General features: G+C 41.0%; 1 protein-coding gene across 3 annotated transcripts in view; it reads right to left on the bottom strand.

Annotated features, from left to right (window-relative positions):
• Positions 1-902: 902 nt before the first annotated feature.
• Positions 903-14293, bottom strand: part of RELN (reelin) — a 300039-nt gene continuing 286648 nt past the window's right edge. For all 3 annotated transcript variants that reach the window (XM_081927578.1, XM_081927577.1, XM_081927579.1), the window contains 4 exons: positions 13276-13495; positions 12527-12724; positions 10681-10779; positions 903-2043 (listed from right to left, as the gene is read on the bottom strand). In XM_081927578.1, coding sequence (XP_081783704.1) covers positions 1947-2043; positions 10681-10779; positions 12527-12724; positions 13276-13495 — 614 coding nt within the window. In that variant the 3' untranslated portion in view covers positions 903-1946. The remainder of the gene's footprint in view (positions 2044-10680; positions 10780-12526; positions 12725-13275; positions 13496-14293) is intronic.

Raw genomic sequence — 14293 nt, forward strand, 5'->3', positions numbered from 1 at the left:
AATAAATAAGTGGTACTACAGACAGCTGCTGCTGTATCTGTACCACCTGGGGGCTTGCCTTGCAAAGGGGTATATTCTGTGGCCCATTCTTTCAGGTTCTATGTATTAACCAGCTCTGACACCTGTTGAGAATAGTATATGCAGCGAGCCCAGGGAAGGGCAGGTGGCTATACCATGCAGCCAAGACAGAGTATGCTGATGTGACTGCAGCTCACCTGACATGGAGAAGGAAGGGTTTTGCCTGGCTTGCATGAGGAGCTTGTCTCATACGTGTGCCTGAGGTAATCTGGCAGACTATGAAGCTAGAACAGGGCATAAGGGTCTTTCGGAAAACAAGCTCTAATAGTGATACAGTATAAGAAAATATGTGCTAGTGTTGTTTAAGACCGTTGAAAAATCTAGCCACAATTTGTATGTCTTAACTTCAGAGAAGGATTTGTTCATCATCGTGTGCACACCTTGGAATCAACACTTGTACTTAAAGCCCTCAAAAAGAGTTGTGCCAATGTAACCGCCCATTTTCTCCTACACTAAGGGTCTGGTCAGATATGACCCCCACCCATCTACCAGTTGTGAGATTAGAAGTAAGATTCCAGACTTATGTGCATAACTACATGAAGAATGTTAATGTCATAAGTGAGATAGCTCTCAGGTGAATATCTACTCCCAATCGCACAGCACTTGCACACAATATTTTGTGAAACAAACCACCAGGTCTCTTCCCAATGTACTTTTACATTAGGTACCTAGGTGCAAAATCACTTTTTTCCAGATGTAGGCCGAATCATTACCTCTTATTTTGTGGGTATGAAAATTGTAGGTCATAAATGTGTGTGGTGTATATACCTTTGAATCACTCCCTCTTCCCAATGAATAAGCTGTGAAAAGAAGTAGCACATAAATAATTTGTTGACATTATCTTTATTGAAGCATAGAATTTTAGCTCAGTTCACTGTAGAGTGAAACATGTTTAATTCATGATAATAAGACAGTTTAGGGTTGTAGGGTCATTATTATGTTGCTGGTGTAGATACAACATCATAAGATACAAACATGACCCGCAATAGAAACAAACCACAAATAAACACGAAGAAACGTTCACTTTTTACAAATCACTCCATTACTACAGAGACCAAATGGCAGTTACTGTAAGTAAATCATCCACAGAGAATTGCTTTACTTTTGGACACGGAAACAGGAGCTTCTGTTTGGAGAGGGTTGGGTGGGAAAAAGTTTATCCACATCTGCTTAGTAGAAAAGGTTTAAATGTCAAGTATTATTTTTTTTGCCCACAAAACAATAACTGACAGACATATCAAAGAGTAAGAATGAAGGACAATGATGTCTTGTACAACAATGTCTGTTATTAACTTTTTGATTAGGCATTTGTTTGCTTTACTCATAGCATCAGACAGGTAGCCCCCAAATCAGCAGCAAATTATTATAACAAGTCAATACAGTGCCAACGTATCAAGTTGAATACAAAGAGAACAAACAATGATAACTTAATCATATAAAATATGATACAGAGCTGAAATACAGTGCATTTAAATACCTATGTGACAAAGTATGTTAAATATTGTACTTAATATTGTCGTTTCTGACATAAAATATGAAAAGTCTTTTGTGCTTAAATGTATGCTTGTTTTGTTTTTTGTTAAAAACAGAACCAGTTGCTTACTTCCAATACTGCCACTGTAACTGGTATTACAACAGATCACAATTTTTCACAGACACATCAACATTAAAAACATTTACCTATGAGAAAATAAGTCACTTCTCATTAGATCACAGTGCGAAAAAAGTGGTGTAATGCTCTGTCTCGATGGAGGCTTTCAAAATATTCATCAATAAAAAAGTCCTGACAAACCAGACGGCAGTGCTAGATTGAAAAGAATGGAAAGCGGCACATCACAGGTTGGGAAAGAAAGGAAATGTCTTGTCCTTCACGGGAATCGCCTAAGTGACCTTCGTCTTCTGTTGTAGAAATGCCTGAGCCCATGTTGCCGTGAAAAATTCATCATGTAATTTTGTTTGCGAGTGCTGTTCAATGGAAAGAGGGTGGAAGAGAAGAGCTTAAGGTCCTTTTGTATATATGTTGGAAAGACCTTCCCAAGCTGCAGGTTGCATTTTTCTACACATCTTGCTTTAAATGATAATTAACATTCATACAAAATGATGTAAAAAACCCAAAACCAATCCAAATTAGAAGCATTTTGGACAGCTGCTGCTACTCATGGCATGGAGTGATTTGGAGCCAGCTAGGCTGCCTTAAGTTCTGTTAGCTTCCAGTTTACTATGTGCTCAAGTCCTGTTGATTTCACTGAGACTTTGGCTGCAATCCTGTACACACTTACCTGGGAATTAATCTCATAGAGTATATAGGATTGTAATTGTATTAGGCACGCAAAGTTTGGATTGTACCCACGGTGTGTAAAGCAGACAAGGGACCCTTACTGTGCTTTCATTACAATTCAGTTTAGGAAGACAGCTTTACATTAATTGAACATTGTCACACAATGTTTCGTTAATATTCTAATGCTGTCTTCTTTATTAGTGGTAGGTACATGTGGATAAGCCAAGTTCCTAAAGTGAGCTCTAGATACTAGAAATACATAGCAGCCTGACTGCTGGAAAATAAAATGTATCATGGATAAAGAACATCATTAAGCAGAGAATTATTTTGCTTTCATTGTGCTAAACTCATAATTGTTCAACTCCTGAGAAACATGGTCAGGCTCATTAATTTTGGTTTTGCAGCCTCTTGAGTAAATTGGCTTTTGCAGTTACTCTTATTTAAATGAAATCTACTTAGTAGATCTTAGAAACCATAAGATCAGAGCTGGTAGTGTCCACAAAGACTGAAATACTTCCACACCATTCCCCCCCCGCCCCGTTTAATTCTGTTGCATAGCACCACCCCTATGAAGCAGATACAAATCGCTAACAGGCATTACTGACCTATATGTAAGTGAGTGCCCTGGTCTGGTCATGTACCCTTTTGCCTTCTAGATGGTACAAAAACACTGCCACATTACTGTCTCCCAAATGAACAAATGACTGATAGTCTATTCTGAAAATGGAAGGGTAAAGTCTATGATATGACAGATGCTGTGAGCAAAACCTGCCCTTGATGCAGCTATCACCAGAGATGGATAGTTAGATTTCACCCGTCTCCCATTGTGTCCCTGTTCTTCCATGCCATAGGAAGGGAGTGTTGCCATCAGTTCAACCTTCCCCTGCCCTAGTTGCAGAGAAGCTCACCATCCATTGCCAGGGATCCCACTGAGTACATTCAGAGAGAGACTGCATGTCCGCAAGTGGGGTCCTGTGATCCACAGGCTTTCCTTTCTACATATCAATTTTGGACTGATTGTGGATTTTGGTGGTGTTTGTAAGTAAAAATTAACACACTAATGTCAGCCACCCACATATGAGTGAATGGCCCTGAACTGTTCTATGACTGCTGTGGCACTTTATTCAGTTACCACAATCACAGGAATTGCTGCTGGCCACGTCAAGAATGGCTAGGCTCATGTGTTATGTTTCTCCATTTAAGTACATGCCTGATGATGAATGTGATTGTTTATGTAGACAAACAGGTAAAAGTCTGAACTGGCATTCTTCCGACAAGACGGTTCTCAAAAGTTAACGCTCCTCATATGTGAAAAATAAATTTAAATACCAATATCTCAAAGCAAGATAAAAGGACTTAATGAATTGCTGTATTGCCACAGCAGCACACAGAATGTAACAAAATAAAAATCCAAACCAAAATTCTTCTTGCCTAACCTACCACAACTTTCTGCTGTTGTTTTAAAATGGCTTTGATCTAGTTCTCATTGAGATGCTAAACTAAAAGTCTATACTACTTCAGATGAGAAATGGGTTCACATGACTACACAATTCCAAACAAAACATTCCCTTCTCACTGAAAACTCTTTGTAAGGGAGAAAGCTTCTCCCCTGGTCTCCTTAACGTACTAGCTTTCTGTGTAGAGAGATCCTTCCCTCATCCCATACTCTCCAACATTTCTCCGATGAAAATAGGGGCATCCCATTCCATAATGATAATTTTCCTATTTATACTCCACACATCTTACTGGGTTGCCCCAAACACTCTGGGCAGCTTCCAACATATAATAATAATAATAAAACATTAAATAAACTTCGCTATACAGGATTGCCTTCAGATGGCTCGGGTTTGATAAGGCCATACCCTCCAACATTTCTCCAATGAAAAATTGAGACATCCTAAGGAAAAGTGGTAGTGATGTATGGAAGTGAGAGCTGGACCATCAAGAAGGCTGATCACCGAAGAATTGATGCTTTTGAATTATGGTGCTGGAGGAGACTTTTGAGAGTCCCATGGACTGCAAGAAGATCAAACGTATCCATTCTTAAGGAAATCAGCCCTGAGTGCTCACTGGAAGGACAGATCCTGAAGCTGAGGCTCCAATACTTTGGCCACCTCATGAGAAGAGAAGACTCCCTGGAAGAGACCCTGATGTTGGGAAAGTTGGAGGGCACAAGGAGAAGGGGACGACAGAGGACAAGATGGTTGGACAGTGTTCTCAAAGCTACAAACATGAGTCTAACCAAACTGCCGGAGGCAGTGGAAGACAGGAGTGCCTGGCGTGCTCTGGTCCATGGGGTCACAAAGAGTCGGACACGACTAAATGACTAAACAACAACAAAAGGAAAAGTGGGACATTCCGGGATCAAATCAGAAACCGGGACGGCTTCTCCTAAATCAGGGATGTCCCTGGAAAATAGGGACACTTGAGAAGCATCCAATCATGTGAGCCCCACTGCACGGCTAACTTTGCCCCCTGGATGTATGCAATGAGGATGTGTGGAAGAACCTGCTCATGTTTGGGCTTAGGACGAGAGGGCATGACCTCACTTTCCAGCCACCCCCCAGGTAATAGAAGAAGGGGGCTTTGGTCCCTTGGAAGTATGTACTCCGTCACAAACGATACTTCCTATGCAGTGAGCAGCCAGCATCAAATTATTTAATCTCATGTGAATGATATTTATTGCACTTAAAAAATAAGAATGAATTATAGCAGCCCAGTATGTGCTTCTGTGCTTATATTTGTAGATTTGAAACCGTATGGAATGAGTTTCTATGCTGTATTTTGAAACTCTGTGAAGACTGAAATAGAGGCATTTGATAAGACTCTTGGGTGCACATTTTGATGGACTACAGCTGTTAAGGGCATCAATCAACACAGGACAACAGGATTATGCCTTTTACGGGCAGAGAAGTTCACGTTTCCATGTTTGCTGGTGTAAATGAATCTGATCACTCTCACCTTCAAGCCACAGTAATCAGACTTAGCTAAGTGAGCAAAAGAATATTTGCACAAGTATAATGGCTGCACAGATATTGCGGTAATAAGTTTACTTACCTTACTCTAGTGTAAAACCAATGACAGCAAATAATGAAATACAACACAAATTAGAAAATGTATTTCAATGCATGCAGCACTGTGATTAGTCATAAAAGACTGATGAGGTTTAGAGGCAATATAGGATTTTTCATCTCTTTTGAAAATAAAAATTGAACAAATTACTTTCTGATTAAAAAAAATTGCTTATTTCATCATTCAAATTATTTTACAAATATAAATTGTTATAGAAATACAACCACATAGCTGAATGTTCACATAAATAATGAGAAAATTAATATAATGCTGCAATATTTCAACAGTTTCTTTTCTGTGCTGGAGTAGGTATAAACTTTCCTATACGTATATTAATGGCTCTGTGCTTAGATGAAGCAAAGAAAGATGGCTAGTGAAATGAATGCAATTTCATACTGCTAGAAGCTAGATTTCATATCTTAATCTTTTAAGAAAAAGCATGGTGATTCTTTGCAACAAAATTTTCCAAAATCATTTGTGCCAAAACCGTGAAATTATCTTAATAATGAAAAGCGTGATATTTATGGAAAGATTAACAACATGCCCATAAGCCCAAAGTCATAACATGATGATTCCAATTTTGATAAAGATAAAGATAATATTTGTAAAAGGAATTATGGGGCTACTTCCAAATTCATGTGCCGTTAACATTTTGATGAGCGTCATTGAACAAGGACGGACGACCAAGTGTCTCATCCTTCAGCTATTAGTAACATTTGACATCTTTGTTTCTTAAGTCACTAATAAAGGCTTGCCCTCTTCACAAAGAAACGATTATTCAATATGGACATGCAAAAAAATATATAATTGTGTGGTTTCCACAGTACAGCAAAGCAGGCAGTGAGCTTTGGCTAAAGGAGAAGTGACATGCACAGAACAGAGAATACAAAGTTGGTTCCAAGTTTTACTCTTGGAGATAAAATACAGGAGTGCAGAGAGCAAAAATTATTTCCTAGAAAGGAAGGAAGTATTTATCCTAAAAAGACCCCCTCCCCAGGTCCAAGTGAGTGATTTGCCTAAAAATGTTTTCCCCCCAACCATATATGCAATCAAGAATGCAATGAATTCTAGGGCTTATAATTTAAGAGACAGAGAGCCAAACTAGATGTGATAATTGTTCACACCGTTGGTCCTTGATGCCAATGGAATCTTTCCTCCCATCACAAAGAGCTGATATGGTGTGACCAGTTCTGATCAGGAGCATAATGGGAGCAAAGCTTTCAGATGAAGGATGGTAAATAAACTTTTAAGAATAATAAGTAGTGGTAGTAGTAGTAGTAGTAGCAGCAGCGCCTCTCCCTCTTCCTCGCTATGCTCCCAGTCAGGCTCCACACCACAATGGCTATTTGTGAACCCCAAAACAACTACACAAGGCCGAACTGTGCGACAAACATTGGGCTGTCTTTTGACTTCACCCCTGAAGACTTCTTCCCTTGTCTCCTGAGACAGACAGATGCCAACAACAATAAGTTTACTGTGTCCATTCATTTAAGTGGGGCTACTCTGAGTATGACTAACATCAGGTTTAACCCTCATATCTAGTTTGTGACATGGTCTCTTAAAAGATAAATGTCTCAGAGTTCTTTAGTCCCTGCTGGCATTTTCCTACTGGCATAGATAGGAGGAGCCAACATGGAATGGCCACTGAATGGCAGCAGCAGGGATTAATTAATGCCATAATAATAAGGAACTGCGGGTGTCACTGTAGATCCCCCCATCTTCCTTTTTGTGGTAGGTGGATCATGTGGCTGGGGTATATTTTTGTAGCTGGGGTGGTCAATGTGGTACCCTCCAGATGTTGCTGGACTATAATACCCAGCTGCCCCAGAAAGCATGGTCAATGCTCAAGATGAGAGTTGTAGTCCAGCAATGTTTGGCTAACCTTGTCCTATGAAATGGACATGTGTCTGGATCTGGTTCTGGTTGCAGAAGGGAGCTGCATAACCTAAAGCAGGGCTTTCCAAACTGTGTGTCGCGACACATTAGTGTGTTGGCTGCAGTGTGTTGCACACACGCTCCCCGTGCTCCTCCTGGGGCTGGAAAGGGGTTAGTTTAACACCTGGTTTGCTAGTAGAACTGAATTCGTGTGTTGCAAAATGATGCATGTCTAAAAAGTGTGCCACCAACATGAAAAATTTGGAAAGCTTCAACCTAAGGGTTGTTCCTGCACTCTGCTTGTGTAAAACCTATCTGATGGAGCCATACACTGGAGACAAGCCCTTAGAATAAGACTGCAGGAAGGCTATAGATGCAGGGCCAAGGAGGACTACCTTTAAGGGTTGTGTAGAAGAGGGAATTTTTGCACATGACAGCCTATCAGAAATAAGAATAGCTGCAGCACTTGGAATTTTCTCTTCTGTACCGCTTTTATAAGTACAGGAACCCTCTTTCGCATCTAGTGGCCCTACTTATAGATCAGCTAGCTGATGCTGTATATCCAAGTTAACCATAGCACGTTCATTTCATTAACTCTCTTTAATACATGTTCAGATGCTTCTTCTTCTATTAATTCCCATGGATGACTACCCTGAAATCTAGCTGGCTCCTTAGGAAGTGCCTTTCCTCATATATAGATAGAATTAAGATTTACCACGAGAACGTTACAGTGCTATGCCATTATTTGATGTAAGATGTCCATTATTAGAAAAGGGTCATCTTAGCGCTGTTTCCAATGAGAGTTTATTAAGACTTTCCAATGGTAGGTAAAAACCAACTTTCTGTTAAGCTCATTGTGGAAATTGAGATGACTGACCTGTTTTGGTTTTTTCCCCCCCACTGTTGCTTTAATGTGCAAAATTATCAGAAATTATTATGTTTTTAATGTTGCTTTTTATTTATTCTTTAAAAGCCACTTTGTGAGCCTCTACAGAAGAAAGTGGCACATATATAGAAAAATCTGAAGTATTTCATGGTAGGAAATATCCTTTCCAACTTTAATATGAAAGCTCTATCCTCCCCCCCCCATTAATTTTTAAAGATGAAAATCTTGAAAAGTTAGGATTTACCCAAGCTACCTATATTCTACCCCCAAATGTAGTATTTTTAAAATGTATTTGTGTATTATGTATGCATAATCTGCATCAAATGTACTTGGTGAGTTAAGAATAAAACTCTGTTTCCTTTTTCTACCTCAAACTTAGATTTTGATTTTATGGAGGCAAAGTCAGCAAGGTGTGTTTGAAATAACAAAGACAAAAAGCAAAAGGCAGCCAAGCGTGAATCAATACTTGGAGTGGGCATGAGTGACATGCAAGCAGGTGCCTTGCAGTGAAGCCTCTAGAGCAGGACTATCTAGATGCCGTAATCCGAGTTGCTATTGTCATATTTACTACTTTAAATTAGGGCTGTCCATTGACTAAAGTTGAGGTTTTGAAAGACAGTTTACAGTCTTGCTTTAACAGAGTCAGCCACGGCTGAAGATACAACTAGCAGTTTGAAGCTATTCAATGGCAATAGGATATTTCTTCAAACTAATTCAACATCATTTTAAAAATCATCAACACAATGGCTTGGATCCAGATTTGCACAAGTGCTCAAAGCTTCCCCAGTGGTTCTGAGAGTCAAGTAGCCCTTCAGAATGAGATGGGATGGGGTGTAAGGGGTCGTAAATGGACAAAAGTCCAACCGAGGCATCTTGCAGAAATGGGAACTCATGCAAGGCACCCAATTTTCTCCAATTCCTTCCTTCCACTGTAATCCTCTGTGCTGCGTTCTGGAGTGTCTCCTGATGTTCAGGAGCAGCTTTGGGTTGGGAGGAACTGCAGTAGGGGGAGCATGGGGCAAGTCTAGATCCAAGCCAGGGGCTCTGAACTTTTTAAAGTTAGTTGTGCCCACATCCTGTTACTCTCAATGGGACATAACTTGGGGACTTTAGTCACAACTAACTTTAGCTGGCTTAGGACCAGCACCTGACCCAGTCATACTATTAGCACTTTTCACAGATAAAGTATATGGCAAAAAGTGATAATGACTGAGTAAAATAGTGTACCAATTAATACAATTAATACTTCCACAGCCCTAATTTAAATGTGAATCAAGAAACCAATAGTATTAACAGCTGAGCAAAAATGTTTGAAGATATAATCCAAGCTCCACCACTCTCCATTACACTTTGAAAGCTTTCAATAAAATAACATTTGAACCTATCTACTGGGAAGGCACACCTCTCTCAGCCAACCACTGGAGCGATGAATCCCAGCCCGTCATGACACTAGAATGTCAGGAACTAAATTGTTAGAGAAAAAGTTGGTCATCTTTCTGTGATGCAATAAGCATAAACTGGTTATTCTGATTGTGAGACCATTTTAGCCAGGGGAAGAATCAACAGGACAAAAACATTTTACTTGGTAAGATTGTGGCAGGGAAATGAATGTAGTGCTGTCTGCCCTTAGAAACTTGCTATAATAAACCCTGTTTCTGAACGCCACCTGCTTACTGGGAAAAAAGGTGGGGGGTGAATAAGGCATTAGTTGCTAAAGCTGAAGCCCAAGTCAATTGCAATATGGCCCAATTCTCCCGCAATGATAGGCCAACCATGGCTTGAATGAACAAACTTGTGGCTTCCCAGAGAAAAGATTGTTGCTGTGGTGCTCCTCCTCAAATCTTGCTGCTGCTGTGCTACTTAGGATCTAGTCATGGTTTGGCTTAGCTTCACGTATGAACCTGAGATTGTTCTTTGTCTCTCCCAATCCACAAACAGTAAACCAGGAACAAAACCTTGGTTACAACTTGTGGCTAGTCTGAAGCAAGACTAATACAATGCTAAACCAAGCCATGCCTTAGACCTGAGTAATTTAACAGCAGCAGGACTGCAGGAGGAGCACAGTGACCGCAATCTTCTCTTCAGGAACCCACACATTTGCTTGTTTACACCAAGTCATGGTTTGGCTTAGCGTTACAGGTGAATTGTGTTTATAACTGCAGAAGAACAACATATACTACAGTTCTGTAGTGTGCTTCAAAATGCAATTCAGCTTCACACCTTGCTTGCTGAAACACACACATCCTCTTCCATGGACAATGGGGCACAGAAATATCAGCAATTCAAAAGCAGTTTAAACCCCACATTCCCCCTTCCTGCATTTTACAACAGTACCCAGTGCATTCCTCTACCCTGCAGCTGACCTCAAACACATACCCTCTCCTGGGACTAGGAAAAGCTCCTTACTAAACTGAAATGTGCCATGCTGTGGAAAAACCAGCACTTTCCAAGATGAGGGTGGTGGTGATACGAGACGACGTTTTATACTCACTGAACAACTTCTACGTGGTCCAGAGCCCACTGATCATGGCCTGTGCCATTGTGACGGGGCTGCCACCAGCGAAGGAGCACTCCCTTCATTCGTGCCTCCCTAAAGGGAGAGACAGAGGAGGAGAAGTTAGAGAGGAGACAAGCAGACGTTTAGCATGCATGGGGGATTATCCTTGAAGAGGCATTGCTTGTGGTCCTTGGACAAGACAATACTGCTCTCTCGCAGTCTTATCTGTATATCACGGTCTGTTCCAGGAGATGCAGAGCAGAAAGTCTGAAATGTGTTTGGCACTAAACAGGAAACAAGACTCATATGCATTGTTTGAACTACCATGTGCTTCCAGGCTATTTCAAGATTTATCAAGCTTAACAGCGTTCTGAAAAAAATATTTGAGGGTGGGGTGCATTTATGATATTAGTCTAAGGATGCCAAAGGCAGATGGTCCAATCCTATTAATGGACTTTTAGCTACGTAAAGGTGAAGGGACCCCTGACCATTAGGTCCACTCGTGGCCGACTCTGGGGTTGCGGCGCTCATCTTGCTTTATTGGCCGAGGGAGCCGGCATACAGCTTCCGGGTCTGTGGTCAGCATGACTAAGCTGCTTCTGGCGAACCAGAGCAGCACACGGAAACACCGTTTACCTTCCCGCTGGAGCTGTACCTATTTATCCACTCGCCCTTTGACGTGCTTTCGAACTGCTAGGTTGGCAGGAGCAGGGAGCAAGCAATGGGAGCTCAACCCGTCACAGGGATTCGAACTGCCCACCTTCTGATTGGCAAGTCCTAGGCTCTATGGTTTAACCCACAGCGCCACCCACGTCCCATGGACTTTTAGCTACAATGTCACAAAGCAGTGGTTTGAGGCAAAGGAGCTAAAATTAGCTGCGTCTTAGCAACTGTTATGATGTCAGGGGATTCCACATAATACAAGCCAGGATGGATGAGACTTGCAGGAGTGGCAAGTCACAAAATGTGTTTAATCCTTTCTGTACCCATCACTTTTTTCTCTGCAAACCCTTCCCTAGCATCCTTTCCCCATTTGATTGGGAAATCCGATCTTGGGACCAGGTTGCAATTGCGGCTACTTCTTTGAAGAGGTCCCCAGACTCCTGGAGACAAGTAACCAGCTGGGAACCTTGAATTTGCTGCTAAACCTCAAGTCTTAGGCTAAGTTTTACTTACTTGCCATAGAACTAGCAGCAGAGGCTTGTCCACTAGGGCAAGTAGGGCATTGACCCACCAAGCCCAGTCAGTCCTCAGCCAGCTTGCACCTGCCTATCACCTCACAAGCAGTCTAGCAGGTAGTGTTGGCTGTCAGCTTCCTCCTCAGTCTCAATATTGCGAGGAGGAGGATGGGGACAAAACCAGAATTAGGAAGCTCTGTCTGCCATTGACTATGTCTCCATCTTCTCTTTTGGGCTCCCTGCTTTCCACCCTACCAGTTCCAAAGGGCAGCAGGCTCCACTGAGCATATGTAACAAAGACCACCTTGAAATTGTAACAACATCTGTGGGGGAAATTGTCAAATTATTATATCATTGGAAAAGTCACGAGTGAATACAGACCACATAAATTTTCACTTTTAAACTATATAGGCTCAGAAAATAAAAGGTTTTTCTTTCACAGTTCATTTTTTTTTTAAAAAAAGATTTAGTTCTTTAATTAAAAATGCTGGTGCCTCATAAATAACTTTTAACGGTCACATCCATCCCCCTCCAGGGCAAGACCCATTTCACTTTTCAGTGTCTGCCCCACCCACCCTGGTTTTGACTTTAATGTGTGGTTGGTTTTCTTTTGTATGGAATGTCTGCGGTAAGAGAGACTGGTAGTATTACTGGGTACTTACAGTGGTACATTGTAAGACACTCTTTGGGCTTGTATAAAGTCCTTTGGTTGATGTTGTGCAATGACTTGCCATGTAATCCCATTATTTACACTGTACTGGAGCAACACGGCCTTGTCCACCGTATTAGGATCACTCAGATTGGTGTTACAGCTGTCTGTTTGAGAAAGGCTTCCGATTTGCAAAACAAACATTATTTTGCTGGGGAGGAAAAACCATAAGAGGAGAGGTTAAAAGAATAGAATAGAAATTACTTTACTGCATGATCTAACACTTAAGAGTAAAGCTACTAACAATAAAACTGACTCTTACAAGAGTTACGATTCTTTGGGAGGAATTTCCATGTGGTGCCAAGGCAATTGTCCCAGCAGGGCAAGCATTTCAGATGGCCAGATGGAACAATCCACCCCCTCTTCCAGCGGTTTCCCCTAAAACCTGCTCAGGGTAGTGAGGCAAGGAAAAGACACTTCAAGCTGGAAGGTGATATGTGTACATGTAGGTGCCCCTTTTCAGAATCCTGACTGAATGCCTCTGTGTTATCTAGCCATAGCACCATTTGGTCTAGGCCAAATGAGTGGAGGGAACAACAGAACACAACTCATGTTGCAAAACAATCCCTGTAATTTTATTTCCTAAGCTTATTTTCATTCCACCTGTACCCCTAATATCACTGAATGCCACTGTGTTCAACACTAACTTTCTCACACAAATTGAAAAATATATGTTTAAGATTCATGGCAACACAAAATTACCTTGCTCGGGTCAAATCCAGGGGCTTAGTTACAGCTTGCCTTATCTGGCATCCGTTGAAATACAGAGAATCTCCATGTGCAAATGGTGCCAGCTGCCCACAACCGTTCCCTAGAACCCCACCCTGGATAGTTTCCCAGTTTATTTCAGTTACTCTTGCAGATTCAAAATTATCTTTAATATAACTGGGAAGGTCGTGGCTGAAAACAGAGCAGTCATCCCCTGAAAAGGAATAAATAAAAATTACAATGCTGACAACACTGAGATACTCTAACTGAGAATTTATGTTCCTGGTTAAGCAAAGCCTGTGCTTCAGGTTAAGTCCTTGAACTTGGGGCTGAGGGAAAGCGAAAGCTCTTGATGCTCGACTTGAAATATTACCCCAGAAGCGCACCAAGCTCTTTCTCTCCTGACACTTTAAAACACTGAAAGTCACTTGGAAGTCCTCAGATACAGGGTCTTTTATTTGTAGACTGATTAAATTATAAACATTCATTGATTTTCAAATAACCTACGTTAAAAATGCCATATATTTTCTTTCCCAGTTTTAGCCCTATATAAAAAATAAATACATGGTGGTAGATCAAGCATCTTATTTCACACATATATTCAAGACTAGTTGCCATAATGCATCATACTTGTCTTGAGATTGTATTTTATTTAGTGATTTCATATTTGCCAGCTAAAAGGACATCATTCACAGACATAACTTTTTCAGAGCAGAAACACTGTTGATAGGACACTGGTTATGTTTGCACATGTTGGGAATACAGGTTAATGCTCTTTGGTAAATATGCTTTTTGGTAAATTCACTATCCTTAGTAAATGTTAATCCCAGACAGCCCTAGGAGTGCATTGTTCCCACCAGTCCGCTGAATGTGTAGCACCACATTTGAGGAACCCAGAACTAATTCCTCTGAACAGAACTTGTATAACCATTAATGGGGCGGTGGAAACCCTCACATTTCTCTCTCTCATTACTGATGGTATTTGGGCTATACACTGCCCAAACCACACCGA

Source organism: Podarcis melisellensis (genome assembly GCF_964234715.1).
Source record: "Podarcis melisellensis genome assembly, chromosome: 10".
Classification (NCBI taxonomy): Eukaryota; Metazoa; Chordata; class Lepidosauria; order Squamata; family Lacertidae; genus Podarcis; species Podarcis melisellensis.